Here is a 14,787-nt window from a genome sequence, read left to right as displayed (position 1 = left end):
AAATGAAATATTAAAATTTATAGGGTGGTAAAAATGAAATATAAGAGTAATATATTTGATATTAAAATTTTATATGAGTAATAGGAATGTAATATTAAACTTTTAAGTATTAGATATGTAAATAATATGAAATAAGTTGGAATATATATAAATCCCCCATATTTGAATTTTGGCATTCAATTTTAATAAAAAAAATTAATAAAATAAAAAGATCTGAAACCCAAGCATTGATAAGTGGGTGCCCTACCCATTTTGTAGTGCCAAAGGAGCACTAATCTATCACTTTCTAATTTACAAAATTGGGCCATCATCTTGCACTCACAACGGCACCCACAGCCACGTGGGTGGCCCAAAAGCTCCATCTTCTTCACTAGCAATTCAAATATCCTTCTCTCCCAATTTGAAAAAGTAAAAAACTGCACCTTTTTCTTTTCCCTTCCCCTTTGCAATTCACTGGCCTTTCCCACCCCACCATCCCACCTTTCTCTTTGCTTCTTAAGCTATTATTGTTGTTTAAAATATTGAATGAATTCATTTACAAAATAATAAGCTAAGTTATTTTTCAGAGTGCTGTGCATAAAAATATGATTTTTTTATTATTAGCATGTTAGAATTTAATTTGAGTATGAAGTGATAGTTTTATTTGGAGAACTAAGAGAAAAAAATTGATTTAAGACGTATTATATATATAAATATAAAGAATTCTACGAAGTATGTCTATAAATTTTCAGTTTTTATCATGATAAATTCTAAAACGGTTGAATTTATTTTAAAAATATGGTGACCAAAATCAAGGTTAAGGTAGGTAGGTAATCGTCGTCCTTCGCAGAACAACCCAGAAGGGCAGGAATAGTTTCTTCTCTTTATTATCTATATCAGAAAAGAGCGGACGGTTTCTTCTCTACCATGCAATACAGCCCGTACCTGAAAAACCGGAGCTTTTTCCTTGAATCCATACTTTGGTTTCTGGAGAGAGCGAGCAGTCATACAAAGAAGAATCTTCCCATTACACTTGCATCCCACTTCTAAAAACTCCAGCTTTGTTAGGAAGATTCAATTCTCCTTCTCTTATCATAATTTCCGTCGAAGCTCACCTTTCTGGTAAAAATACATGTTTTTGTTAAGGTTTTGATCCCTTGTCCATGGATCTTGAGGGCGGGACTCACTTGAACACCTTTAAGGTGAGTGAACTGGGATTTACCTCTTTTTTCCTTGTTTTCTTATCATTTGATTTCGAACTGCGTAAAAAAGATTTTTGTTTGGGTTGCAGAGAGAATCATGGCGTACGGTTCTCACGCTCGCGTACCAGAGCCTTGGCGTGGTTTACGGCGACCTGAGCACTTCCCCTCTTTACGTCTACAAGAGTACCTTCGCGGAAGATATTAAGCATTCTGAGACAAATGAAGAGATCTATGGAGTTTTCTCCTTTGTGTTTTGGACTTTAACTCTCATTCCTCTCCTAAAATACGTCTTCATAGTCCTCAGAGCCAACGACAATGGCGAAGGAGGGACCTTTGCTCTCTACTCTCTTCTTTGCCGGCACGCCCGAGTTGGGTTTCTTCCAAATGGTCAGCTTGCAGACGAGGAACTCTCAGCTTACAAGAAGACTGACAGTCTGAGTCGCAGCGGCGAAGAGTCGATTGATGGAGGGGCCGGCAGCGGTGGCCGTCCAGCCGCGGCCCCGTTGAAAGTCAAGAGATTGCTGGAGAAACACCAGGTGCTCCAGCGACTTCTCCTGATTCTTGCTTTAATTGGGACTTGCATGGTTATTGGTGATGGTGTATTCACCCCTGCACTTTCTGGTAGTTTGAATTTCTAGTTTGCTTTACTGTTTTTCCCCTAATTTTATCCTGTTTGATCATATTGAATTATGCTTTTAATGATGCTTCTATTTGTTAGTTTTTTCGGCTATCTCTGGGCTGGAACTTTCAATGGCAAAGGAGCATCATAAATGTAAGGGACATCTAATTTTCAATCTTGCTCTTCATTTATTTGTTTCTTTTTTACTTAAAGTTTTTGACTTTAAGTTATATTTATCTTTGCTACATATATTCTATTCGAATATGGATCATTGAGCATAAATAGTCTATTCGATGGTTTGCCGACAGGAATTATGAGATTAAAAAGTGAAATATACAGTGCTTAGTTTTGTTGGCCGTGTTAAATTTGGTTCCTTGTTCTTACCGCTAATGTTTCATACGTAAATTGGAAATCATTTGATTTTGATTGGTCATATACTGAAGTTGGCTTCTATTTGCTTCTTTCTTGTTGGCCTTTCAATTTTTTTGACTGATTGCGACTTTGGTTGTGGAAAACATTTTCAATTCTCTTTTGAATTTTAACCTGGTTTGAAGATAAACTCCTGATTTTCCTCCGTTAATTAGCGTTGAAAACTTTAGGGAGAAAGAAGGTTAGACAAATGGTAACAAGGATAATGGTTGTGCAAAAAGATTCGTGTAAATTAATTTGAGATTCTCAAAGAGGAACAAAAGGAGAATGAAAATTCGAAAGCCAAACCCCAAACAGTTATGATATGGCTAATGATGATGAGATTTTGATTTGAAAGTACTGTTTTCTGAGCAATTAATGCATGTAAATATTTTCCCAGAACTTACTCTAATTAAGAATATGAAATATTGACATTTTCAAGTTTATTCTCTTCGTTAGATTCTACCGTTGAAGTGTGAATAGAACTCGTTCTCTGCTGTCAACATCTCATATCAACAGTATTTTGGATTTGAAATGGTTTACAGAACTTATAGATGACAACTATTCATTTAATTATATATTAATACAGTTTTGTTTCATAGTGATTTACACTTTATAAAAGTTGATTTGTCCTAGTGGATGTCATCTATGGAGAATCCACAAAGATAAACTAATAATAGTGATCTTGGTTGTATCAGTTGTTCCATAGTCATGTCTTCCTCAAGCAAGAAATGGATGCATTCTGCCGAGCACATTTGGCTGGGCCATCTATATTCAAGTACACCATTTTCTTTGAAACAAATTGATTTCCCTTCCTGCAAGATTTTGAATCAGACTCCATATCAAAGAATATAAATCCCCCTTTCTCGTTTTGATCTTGCTTGTTAATTGGCTATGCAAATAATTTTATGGATAAACTTGCTTGTTAAAATTATCAGTGCATGATAAAAATCAACTCTGTTGTCGGGATCAAGACATTTGGGTTTTTTTTTCGACTGTTATCTAAGGCTCATGTTCCTCATTACCATGATCTTGCTGTCCTTTTGCTTCTGATATGGAGACTAAGGCTTCGTTTGAGAATGTTTTTTTATTGCTTCTTAAAATAGAGTTTTAGTACAACAATTGAAAATTTTGTACTAAAACTCCGTTTTAAGAAGTAATAAAAAAGCCGTCCCAAACGAAGCCTAAATTGAATTATCTGTCATGCACCAAAAGATTGGAAGGTTTCTATGTAGGGATAAAAGATGTGAGAGAAACTTCATGTATTCCAATTTCTTTTGAGAATATGTTGTTGTTAATATCAGTCATAAACAGAGAAGGCCACAGAACACTACAAATGGTCTTGGTTATGCCTTCTATTACCATTTTCAATGCAGATTTATTTGTTTTGATTTTTTGAGGAAAGCGTTATTGGTCTATAGTGGATATTTCATTTAACATGGTTATGCTATAATGTTGTTATCATGTGCTCAATTATTATTATTTTCTTTTTGCAGATGTCGAGGTTCCTATTGCTTGTGTCATATTGATTTGCTTGTTTGCACTACAACATTTTGGTACTCACCGAGTAGGATTCCTATTTGCACCAATTGTTATAACATGGCTCTTATCTATCAGCATGATCGGTATCTATAATATTTTCTATTGGAATCCAAAGATATATCAAGCATTGTCTCCTTACTACATGTATAAGTTTTTGAAGAAGACACAAAAGGGTGGATGGATGTCCTTGGGTGGAATCCTATTATGCATTACAGGTATTGTAGATTGTGAGTAATTTCAACTCAATTTCTACATTATTTTAGTATTCTAATTTTCTTCAACAATTTGTAGGTTCTGAGGCAATGTTTGCAGATTTGGGACATTTCTCTCAGTTTTCTATAAATGTAAGGAAACTATTTATTATTTTCTATGGTTTTCTTATCTTATAGATAAATTTATGTATTCTTGGGATTTACTGAAGTATGTGCCTTTAACAATAAGCTTGAAGGAAGTTGATATTACCATTACTTTTTTTTATTAAGTATATATGAATTCAAAATAGACCGAGTGACACCAACAAGGCAATTTAATATTGAAATGTAATATCCTGTAAACAAAAAAGGATGCAAAATAGTTGAACACGTCATTAATGTGTATGTGTGTAATTTATCTAATCATCAAAAGTAATTACATACACATAAAATTTATTATTTTTTATTATATTTAAATAAATAACTTAGATATGTAGCCCATCGTAGCCTACTTGTTTGGAGCTTAAGCTCCAACCACAAGTTTGTGAGTTTTAGGCCTGACATATGGTGTGTATGAATTTGTAATTAAATTTTCTCCAAGTATTAAAAAAATAAAAACCTTAGGAGTACCTTAGTTTACAAATATTATGAGAAAGTAAGATAAAAGGAGAATAAGATTTATAGGTTGCAAAGTTAGGTTGATTTGACATAAATTCATATTATAATTTTATATGCCAAATCTAATTTGTCTCCATAGAAATTTACATTAGGTCTAAAATGTTAAGACATGCAACTTGGGTTTAGTCATACATTGAATTGTTGAAAAATATGTTGTTTTAAAAATACCAAGTGGTTGGCCTTCACCCATAAGGCTAAGTTTTCAGGTTGAAATGGATTTAGCCACTGGTATATTTGTTCTAAATTTGATCTCTCTGTAGTCCACTCTTTATGAAGTTGTATCAGAGTCAGTTCTTGTTAGACTACAAGGGATTAATGTGGTTTGTGTCTCTCATAGGTCTTTGGTCCTTTCTACCAAGGCCGAGCAAGGTTTATGAGTGTATGACTTGTGCATGGCCTCCATATGATTGAGTGGGATCTTAGTGCATCATATTTGATGTTGAAAATCTTCAATTTGAATTAGAGTGATGATAGGTGTAGAGAGTTCTCACATGATGTAATGATTGCTAAGACGCCTTAAAATTATGTTTAGGCCGACATTGGGCAGTTGAAAATAAGTTGGCATAAAAAATATGAAGGGGTTGCACTTATAAGCTTTTACTTTTTGGTTTAAAATGGGTTTGACCTCTAGTGTATTTGGTCTAAGTTTGACCCCCACACTCCTTATCATAAGAGGTGGCCATAAATGGATAGTTATTGTTGAAAATAGAAAAAAGAGAGTCATGAAGGAAATGAAGCAATATGGGATAAGTAACATGGGAGAGGGATTCAAGATAGGCATCAAGGTGGCCTTTGGCCAACCCTTATCTGGTTACTCATGAGAGAGAGAGAGAGAGCATAAGCGAGTTAGGGATAAAGAAAAGACATTGAAGTAGGTTTGTTTTAGTTATCTCATGTGGGAGGCCCTAAGTTGGCAAAAAGTACCTTAAAAAAGTTTTTTATAATTTACCAACAATTTATGTTTCAAAAAATCAAAATGTAAGGTGATCAAAATCTCAGAAATCTATTAGTAATCTAGCCAAAAAGTTGGCATTGGAGGAAAATTTTCTGATTGTTTTTATGTCGCCTTAGGATCTAATTGAAGGATTGGATTCACTTAAACCTATAATAGCTACTTTATCTACAAATAATAACAACCGGAGCTACTAAATCTCCCAAAAATATAAAATAGTGTAGTCAACTTTAATTTCACCCCAAACATAATTACAATCATCCATAGTATAAAAGTTTATGCACCAAATAATTAAATGTTGGATTACAAGATCATACCTTAACAATTTGGATCCCAAAATCTGCCTCTACACCTTATCTACTCGATAGGACCTTTGACTTTTCTTGAAACATTAAATGAATTGAGTTAGATCAACTAATTCAGTAGACTTTTCATTTACCCCTCTTAGATATCAAAACTCAATTTATATATATTAAAAGTAATTAGTTTGAAAGCAATTAATTAGAGAAAAACATAAATGCCTTTAGAATACATAAAGCATAAGCCAAACAAAGATTTATTATATTTCAGTATGTATACCTGATCTCGAGGCTAACACTTATTTTTATAATCACATAAACATTTTCACTGAAGTTTCTAGATGCCGCACAGAATGCACCTGGACCTGAACCCTTGCGAACACACCGCGCCTGTGCCGCGTCAGCACCCGTACGACCGCACCCTCGCCCGCTCTCACGCATGTCGTGCTCTCCTGCACCCTGCATGCGCTCACCGCCTCTCCCGTTGGAGTCCCCTTAGCCCGCATGCGCTCTCGTCCGCTCAAGCTCCATTCGCCCGCACAGTGTCACACCCCCTTCGCCCGCATGCCCTACACGCACTCACTCTATTCCCTTCTCCATGTTAGTGGGTCGGGTCCTTGTCTAAATTTCTGACTTGTTTGCAAAATCGGGTCGGGTTCGGTTCAGCTGAATTAGACCCGGGTCAATTCTGAGTTTGAATCGAATCCCACCCAATTACCCATTTTGACACTTCTAGCCACGAGGCCCACAAACAAAATCCTAACTTGGATTTTTTTTACTTTTTCAACCCAAATCTTGATTATTTTCTATCTCATTCAACATTCGAAGACTTACAAGTACTAATTAATTTAAAATTGATGATTAGTTACAAAAAATTACTTGAATTTGATGACGGACATTACAGTTTTGGCTATTCTAACTAGTCAATTTGGCTTTTGTTTCTCATCTTTGTGAAAAATTATGTGTGACTTGTGAATGCCAAAGTTTGTCGTTCTAAGTCTCCGTAATCTATCGAGAGAAGTGGGGTTTGGAAGATGGTTTCTTTGTAATCGGACTCTTTGTCAAATGAAGACTCACCAATGGGTTGAATAATCTCTCCAAGGTTTTCAGGGAGCTAAAAAAGCATCCCTTAATTACATTCATTTGGCTTTCTCTGACTTATTTTGGCTTATCTCCTGCACAAGCAGGGCATTTAGAATGGATATTCCGACAACAGTCTAGGTTTTGTTGTATGTATTAATAGTTGCTCAAACTATAAAGGACACATGCTGGCCTCTGCTTCAACTGGGTGTCACTGCATTGAATGAGTGGAATTCCTTATGGTCATTTGTGAGTTGCATTTTTTCATGATTGAGCAATGCAAAAGTGCCTAGATTGTGGATCTCACTAGATTATTCACGTCTTTTCTACTTCCCATTTGACCTGCTTTGATTTGCTTTCTACTTGGAGGCAAGCTGACTTGTTGGCCAAGTGGAGCTTATTGACTTCGATGATTGCGGAATTGGCTCATCCATGCCAAGTTATATCTAATGGTTGTTCTTGTTGAATCAATTGTTGCTGAATTATGCCAATGATGCAGTCATCTAGCAGATTATGGTTCGTGCAACTAAGGTTCGTTTGATTGAAGTGAGTTCATCCTTTTTCCTAGAGACTTTGGTCTCTTTCCTTCGATATATATCGATGTGATTGAATCTTGAATGGCGGGTGGACTAGTTACCCACTGTGTGGGCGCTAAGCATTAATATTTCATTTTGAATTCATACTTTCAATTTGCTTCTAATTGTTGATTTTGCTCCTAATGGAAATATGGAATGATTAATGCTCACATGAGTGGAATCAATCATGTTCGAAGGGCTAGCAAAACTTATCGGAGTTATCGGTGTTGAATTCAAAATAATTTTTAACCCATCTCACCCTCTCTTCACATGTTAGCTTAGCAACATAAAATCAAGACTGAGTATGTGGTGATCACCTTTGAGGAAAATGCAAAGGTTCAGAAGCCACAGGCCATGCTATTTGGTAAGGCCTATGGGGAGCAATTGTGTAACAAAAAATGTTTCATATAAATTAGCAATTGAAAATTGCTGCTGTCAAGATTGTCATCTTCTTAGTCTTTGTTTAGGACGGCTTTCTTATTACTTCTTAAAGCATATTTCTATTACAAAAATTATTTTTTTTGTACTAAAAAGCTACTTTAAGAAGCAGTAAGAAAGCCGTCCCAAACAAAACCTAAGTCCTATAAGTTTACACTTTTTTTTTGTATAAGTTTACACTTAAAATGCATTTAAGCTAGTATTTGTTTTCATTCAACCATTTTTTTTTTTTCACAAATGAGATGTGTCAAACTTTTATTGTTTTGATTTTCGTATGAGAATAGACTCCTCTCCAATCCTTTTTTTTTAATGTTGTACATTGATAAGGTAGAGGTAGAACTAAAAAAACTTGGTTAGAAAATATTAGAAATGATCTTTCTTTATTAGATTTAAATGAGAATTTGACTTTTACAGGACACAATAGCGAAAAAGGATTCATGTAGTTGACCCCACGTAGTGGGACAAAGGCTTGATGTTGTTGTACATTGATAAGGGGAAGCAAGTATAAATCAAATAGTTATTGCAATAGTTAGAATTAATGAAATTTTTGCAAAACATTCCTTAACAGATGATTGGTGAATAGATGCGCAAGTTTTTTTTTTTTTTTCTTGTTCTTCTTCCAATAGGAGAATCCTATTTCTTAAGGAATTCCTTCATCAATCCCTGAGGAGCCGTTACATTGTGCAGATTGCTTTTACCTTTGTGGTTTATCCATCATTGATTCTAGCTTATATGGGGCAAGCTGCACATCTATCCCAGCACCATTTTAATGAAAATGATTATCGAATTGGATTCTATGTATCGGTACCAGGTAATCATTTTTCTCCATATAATTTCTCCATATGATGATTGCATGTATAAGCTACATTTTGTTTTCTTTTTAGAGAAATTAAGGTGGCCTGTTCTGGGTATAGCTATACTTGCTGCTGTGGTAGGAAGCCAAGCTGTTATTACTGGTACTTTTTCAATAATAAAACAATGTTCTGCTTTGGGATGCTTTCCTAGAGTGAAGATAATACACACATCACCCAAATTCTATGGGCAAGTATACATCCCGGATATCAACTGGATTTTGATGATATTATGTTTGGCCATTACTATTGGTTTCAGAGATACGAAGCGAATGGGAAATGCCTCAGGTATGAAATTGTGAATTGGAAGTTCTCATAATATTGAACTTTTAGTCCTTTAGATTGTATAATTTTGTTGTGAATCAATTAGAAGATTCTCTAAAAAACTTCAGCTTTGGATGCTGGTATGCGACTTTTGCTCTTGTTTATCTCATTTAATAGATTTCCTTATAACCTCAAGTTTCCAGAGACTTCCAACCATCTGTTCCATCATATTTTGGAGCTCTTGTAATCATAATCGTCTTGATTTTAGAAAGCTTTTTGAGTTGAGCTGTGTTTTTTGAGCACAACCTGTGTGGATTGCCATTTGAAGTTTTAGCTAGAAGCACTTCCTTGGAACTTTATTTCTTCACAGTTATGCATATTATGAACTTTTCAATTTTGGAAATTATAGCCTTGGAAGCTTAAATTTAGTTGAGTTCTGATCTGCTGAAGATATCTAGTGAGCCATTTTCTGTCTTTTGGTTTGCTAACTTAAAAAATAAGCAAGAAAGAAGCACGTTTTTCATAAAGGAAAGAGTTAAGTATAGGCTAATTAGATTCTAGCATTTGTAATTGGAAGATAGCTTTTTTTGTTGTGTCAATTGATTGTATGCATTGTTTTTTATTTTTATTTTCTAGTTTTAGCATTTAATTTGATGCTTGAGAAATCTTTTATGAAACAGGTCTTGCAGTTATAACCGTCATGCTTGTCACCACCTGCCTGATGTCCCTTGTAATTGTTCTCTGCTGGCGAAGGAGTATTTTCTTGGCTTTATGCTTCATCTTCTTCTTTGGGTCGATCGAGGCCCTTTACTTCTCTGCTTCCCTAATTAAATTTCTTGAGGGAGCTTGGGTACCTGTCATCCTCTCATTTGTATTTATGATCATCATGTATGTGTGGCACTATGGTACCCTCAAGAAGTACGAATTCGATGTCCAGAACAAGATCTCGATCAATTGGCTCCTAAGTCTTGGCCCAACACTCGGGCTTGTACGTGTTCGAGGCGTTGGTCTTATTCATACTGAGCTAGTTTCTGGAATACCTGCTATATTCTCTCACTTTGTCACCAACCTCCCTGCATTCCATGAGGTAGGTCATCCATGATGTTTTCTTCATGAAATTATAATCATCACAAATTTGCCATTTTCCATTTGAATTTTAGGCAAATATATATGGATGAGCTAAGATGAAACTTATAGAAAGTGAAATTTATGATTCGTTTGTGACAACTTTTATGTTGTTTCTTAAAGCAGTTTTTTAGTACAAAAATTAAAAATTTTATAATAGAAAGCTGATTTAAGAAGCAACAAGAAAGTCATCACAAACGAAACCTTAGGCTTCGTCAACTTTTTAGTAAAAAGCCATTTTCGAAAGCAATAAAGAAGCCGTTCCAAACGAAGCCTTAATGTACATATTAGTTTGAAATTGTTTACAATATTGGTTTCATGGTAACGGTTTGTTGATGGTGTTATTACATAGCCTTGTTCATGAAGATTGGAGGTGCTTAGTGCTTATGGATTTATTTTTCAGCCATTCTTCTGCATATATTTAGTATAAAAAAGTCTGCAATTTCAGTTCAAATCTGAAAACAATTTGGATATGTTGCAACTTAGTGCAGTTTTTCCATAAAATTTCAACAAGATATACACTTCAAAATTGATGTCAAAGTCCCATTTATATTCTAGTGATTTTATTTATGATGCTTAATATAAGCGCATTTATGCTTACCAGTTGTGTAAAACGGTTCCTTTCTCAAGTTACCAGGCATCATTGTTTCCGTTCATCTCCTTAATGCACCAGGTTGTCGTCTTCCTCTGCATCAAATCCGTGCCAGTGCCGCATGTTCAACCGGAAGAACGGTTTTTGGTCGGCCGGATTGGCCCAAAAGAATACCGTTTCTACCGTTGCATTGCCCGCTATGGCTATCATGACATCCACAAAGATGACATTGAGTTTGAAAAGGACCTTATGTGCAGCATTGCAGCTTTCATCCAGTCCAATGGTTCCTCAACTGAGATCAACAATCTCTCAGAAGAATCATCTAAGGAGGATGAGAAAATGGCGGTGGTCGGCATCCGGCATTGCCTTCGGGAGGTGGAGGAGAATGTCGAGCATGAGAGCGAGAACTCCGACGACTTTCCCAAGCATCGAGAAATACAATCTCCGATCATGGTGAGAAAAAAGGTGAGGTTTGTGCTGCCTGAGAGCCCAAAGATGGACACAACTGTGCGAGATGAGCTTCGAGACCTGATGGAAGCAAGGGAGTCTGGCTTAGCCTTCATCTTGGGAAACTCTTACATGAAAGCAAAGGGAGGTTCTAGTTTCTTGAAGAAGCTTGCTCTTAATTTGTATGATTTCTTAAGGAGGAACTCTAGGGGACCATCTTATGCTGTAAGTATACCACATGCTTCCACCCTTGAGGTTGGAATGAACTATCTTGTTTGAGCAGGTCTTACAGAGCAACCATGGTTTTTAATCTTTGTTTCTTTTTGGATTTCGTTCCTTTTTGTTTTTGTGTATAAAATTAGTTTTGGGAGTTCTCTTGAATTTTTGGTGCAGCTTATGAAATGAATATGACAAGTTTTTGTTTCAAGGTTACAAGTAAGGTAAGAGAGCTTTTTTTCAGCGTCTTCTTAACATTTTTCTTCCAAAAATACTGTGTTAGGAAGAGGATCTGTAAATTATGACCATTTGCTTATGCAGAAAATACTTTATTATGATGGCCAAAGCAGGCTGTAGTTTTCATATTTTATTATAATAAAAATTGTGTTATGATATTAACGTCTAAAATTAGCAGTGGTTGTATCAAGTATCAACTGTTGTATAGGCGTGTTGGGCAGTTGATATAGTCCTGCTTATAAGTATTATATAATTTCTGAAGTGTTTTTTTTTTAACTAAAAATATTTATTAAAATCCAAAAGAGTACATAAAGCAAAGGAGCAAAAAGACAGGAAAGCAAAAGAAAGTACAATGGAGATTTAATCCAAAGGGCTCAGTAAAAGGCCGAGGCTTTCAGCATCTCCGAAGCCAAGCGCAGTCCATCCAATTTGGTGAATAGAAACACAAAGCAGCCAAACCATCCGAGCAAGAAACCACCATCAAAGATTGCCACGAGCCAAACCGACTAAGAAGTGAGCTCCAGCCACATCATTATCCGACAAAAACCAACGGCCAACAGTAAAATTAATCAGGTACCAATGTGCCAGCTTAGTGTAACATCCAACAAAAAACTAGCAGAAAAATAACCAAAGGGCCTACAGCCCCATCCCAAAAGATCAACCCCATAAGACAAATAGAGAAGGCGACCAACAAGTGAAATAGGAAGGCAACCAACAAGGGGGGAAGTTACATGCCCCGCCTTCTTGATTAAGAATTTATATCCAAATCTTATATTGAATCACATTTTTTTGCAATTTTAACCCGGCATGGGTCGCAAATGGTAAGTTTATCTTTGTTTTACTAATAGAATAATTAACTTTTAACTTTCTATAGTAGGGATTTGGATGAAAATTTTGACTTAGGCTTCATTTGGGACGGCTTTCTTATTGTATTTTATTGATTTCTTACGGGTGGTGGTCCAGCGACGTTCAGTGGATTGGCGGCGATCCGGCGGTGATTGATAGAAGTTTGCCGGCAGTGGTGCTTGGGTATAACTCTAGAATTCTTGACAAATCAGAACTCTCTCTCCAATTTCTAGCCAAAAGTTTTTTTCATGAAGAGAGCATGAACCTATTTATAAATTTTTTGTTAGTGACAGGCTTTATAAATATGAAGAAGATCCACGATAAATTCATAGTGGTTCATTGAACGATCCATACTGATTCATTCAATCATGGAGTATATGTTTAGCATTTAAGTGTCTTAATTATGTCAAAATTAAATGATTTTAGGCTCGCTAGATTTTTCTTGTTGAACTGCTCGATTGTACTATAAGCATTCCATATTTGGAAATCAGTTGGTTATCCAATTAATATTTTGAAGCTTTCAAATATGCTTCAGTCCATTGCTTTGGGCCTATCTGGGATCAGATTGAACTGATTTTTGTGTTGTTTCGTTCGTCTCACTAAGTCATTTAATTTGATTATAAGTTTGCTAAAATTGGAGTCGGATGTTCCTGCATTTAACTTTAAAAGTTTCTCACTGGAATATGCCTCAAGATTTATGTTGGAACAAGGCGATTTTTTGTGACTTATCAACTTAGCAAACTTTTTTACTATATAAATGTAGACCTATCATCTGCGTATCTAAAGTGTAAATTGGCAAATGGGCTGCTCATTTTTATTTCCTGTGCTTGAGAGTAAGCAATCCTAGTCTCCATATTAGAAGAATCATATAATGAAACCTCAACACAATGAAGGAATAAAGTGGGGAGAGTTTATGGATGATTGGTTTCTTGTGGTTCCAAATTAGAAAAAGTAGGAAAAGATGATGAAGATAGGATAATAATGGAAGGATCTATCTATCAAGAAAAATAGTTAGCTGCCTTTTTTAATATGATAAGTTCGAACTATAGTCCTTTTGTCATTATAGGATGAGTCTTCACTTTGGTCCTTTTATCATTATAGGATAAGTCTCGACCATAGTTCTTTTGTCTCCCAATCATGGTTATTCAATCATCATCGCCTGATCACAGTCCTTCGACCACGTTCACCTGATTGTGGGCTGCTGACCACATTCGCCTGATTACTATCACATGACCCAACCACGATTTTTAAATTACCGTCACCCAACCACAATCCTCACATCACCATAGCCAACCACAATCCTCTGACCAATATCATCGAACCACAATCTTATAGACCATCGACCTTTGTCACCTGACTATGATGCACTAATCACTATCGCTAAATTACGGTCCTCTAATCATTGTCGTTCGATTATAGTCCCATGTAATACAATCTTTTGACCATTATTTTTTAGCTATATCAAAGCACATTGACTTAACACCTACCATCGCTATTAATGTCAACACATCCCACCATTTATTTGATTAATGTATGCCATTGATAGCTACTATGAATCCTAGCATGAGAATTTGTATTAAACTTGTTGGCATTTATTCTCCTCTCCTCGAAGGTGCATGACCAAAAAACCAAGCAAATGGCCTTGTAAAGATAACTCCCATGGCACAAGGCTTTTCCAACTTGCATTGCATAATATATTATATAAATTGCATGTTTACCCCATTGAACGATTGTCTTCCCTATAGAAAGAGCATCATTCGTGATCGAGGATAAATAATAGTAGAATCATTTCTGTTGATCCAGGCCTCATGTCTTTACCCTTTATGAATTTTCCATGTAAAAAATGTTGTCTCTTGCAACTCTTCTCTTCTTTATATGTGTGTTGGATCTTTATTATAATTAAGATTTTAAACTCTATCTCTCTAGCACCACAAATCTTTTGGCATGTAATAGTTTGGTGTTGTCTATAGGAAATGATTCTTGGCTAGGGGGTAACCCTTATTGCAACATAAAAAAGTCATTCACATTAACGCCCTAGGCAATTTGGTCTACCATTTTATCAGTTATGAAAGAACCATATCAAGATTTGGATGGTCGAAATCCCATAGTGAGGCGAAGTTGGTCGGCAACATATAGTGAGGCAAAGGTGATTTGCAGTTTGTAGTTGGGTGACGGTGCTTGGTCGTATGTAGTTGGGAGATGGAATTCATCAACTTGTATTCATATGACAGAGGTCGATGGACTGT

At 35.7% G+C, this 14,787-nt stretch overlaps 1 protein-coding gene across 3 annotated transcripts; it reads left to right on the top strand.

The window, feature by feature from the left end:
* Positions 1–526: 526 nt before the first annotated feature.
* LOC110093251 (potassium transporter 6) lies at positions 527–11,669 on the top strand. Of its 3 annotated transcripts, none has more exons than XM_028695928.1 (9): positions 527–1,181; positions 1,271–1,802; positions 1,900–1,953; positions 3,705–3,965; positions 4,042–4,094; positions 8,651–8,774; positions 8,848–9,102; positions 9,759–10,165; positions 10,834–11,147. In XM_028695928.1, the coding sequence occupies exons 1-9, from the start codon at positions 1,143–1,145 to the stop codon at positions 11,005–11,007; spliced, it is 1,899 nt and encodes a 632-aa protein (XP_028551761.1). In that variant the 5' UTR covers positions 527–1,142; the 3' UTR covers positions 11,008–11,147. The 3 variants fall into 3 exon arrangements, with proteins under 3 accessions (XP_028551761.1, XP_020673738.1, XP_020673740.1); XM_020818079.2 differs by having other exon boundaries at positions 530–1,181; positions 10,841–11,669; XM_020818081.2 differs by having other exon boundaries at positions 532–1,181; positions 10,877–11,669.
* Positions 11,670–14,787: the final 3,118 nt, after the last annotated feature.

The sequence above is a fragment of the Dendrobium catenatum genome, unplaced genomic scaffold, assembly GCF_001605985.2.
Source record: "Dendrobium catenatum unplaced genomic scaffold, ASM160598v2 fragScaff_scaffold_712, whole genome shotgun sequence".
In the NCBI taxonomy this organism is placed as follows: domain Eukaryota; kingdom Viridiplantae; phylum Streptophyta; class Magnoliopsida; order Asparagales; family Orchidaceae; genus Dendrobium; species Dendrobium catenatum.
The sequence above is the reverse complement of the archived record's forward strand: the minus strand, read 5'-3'. Positions and strand labels throughout refer to the sequence as shown.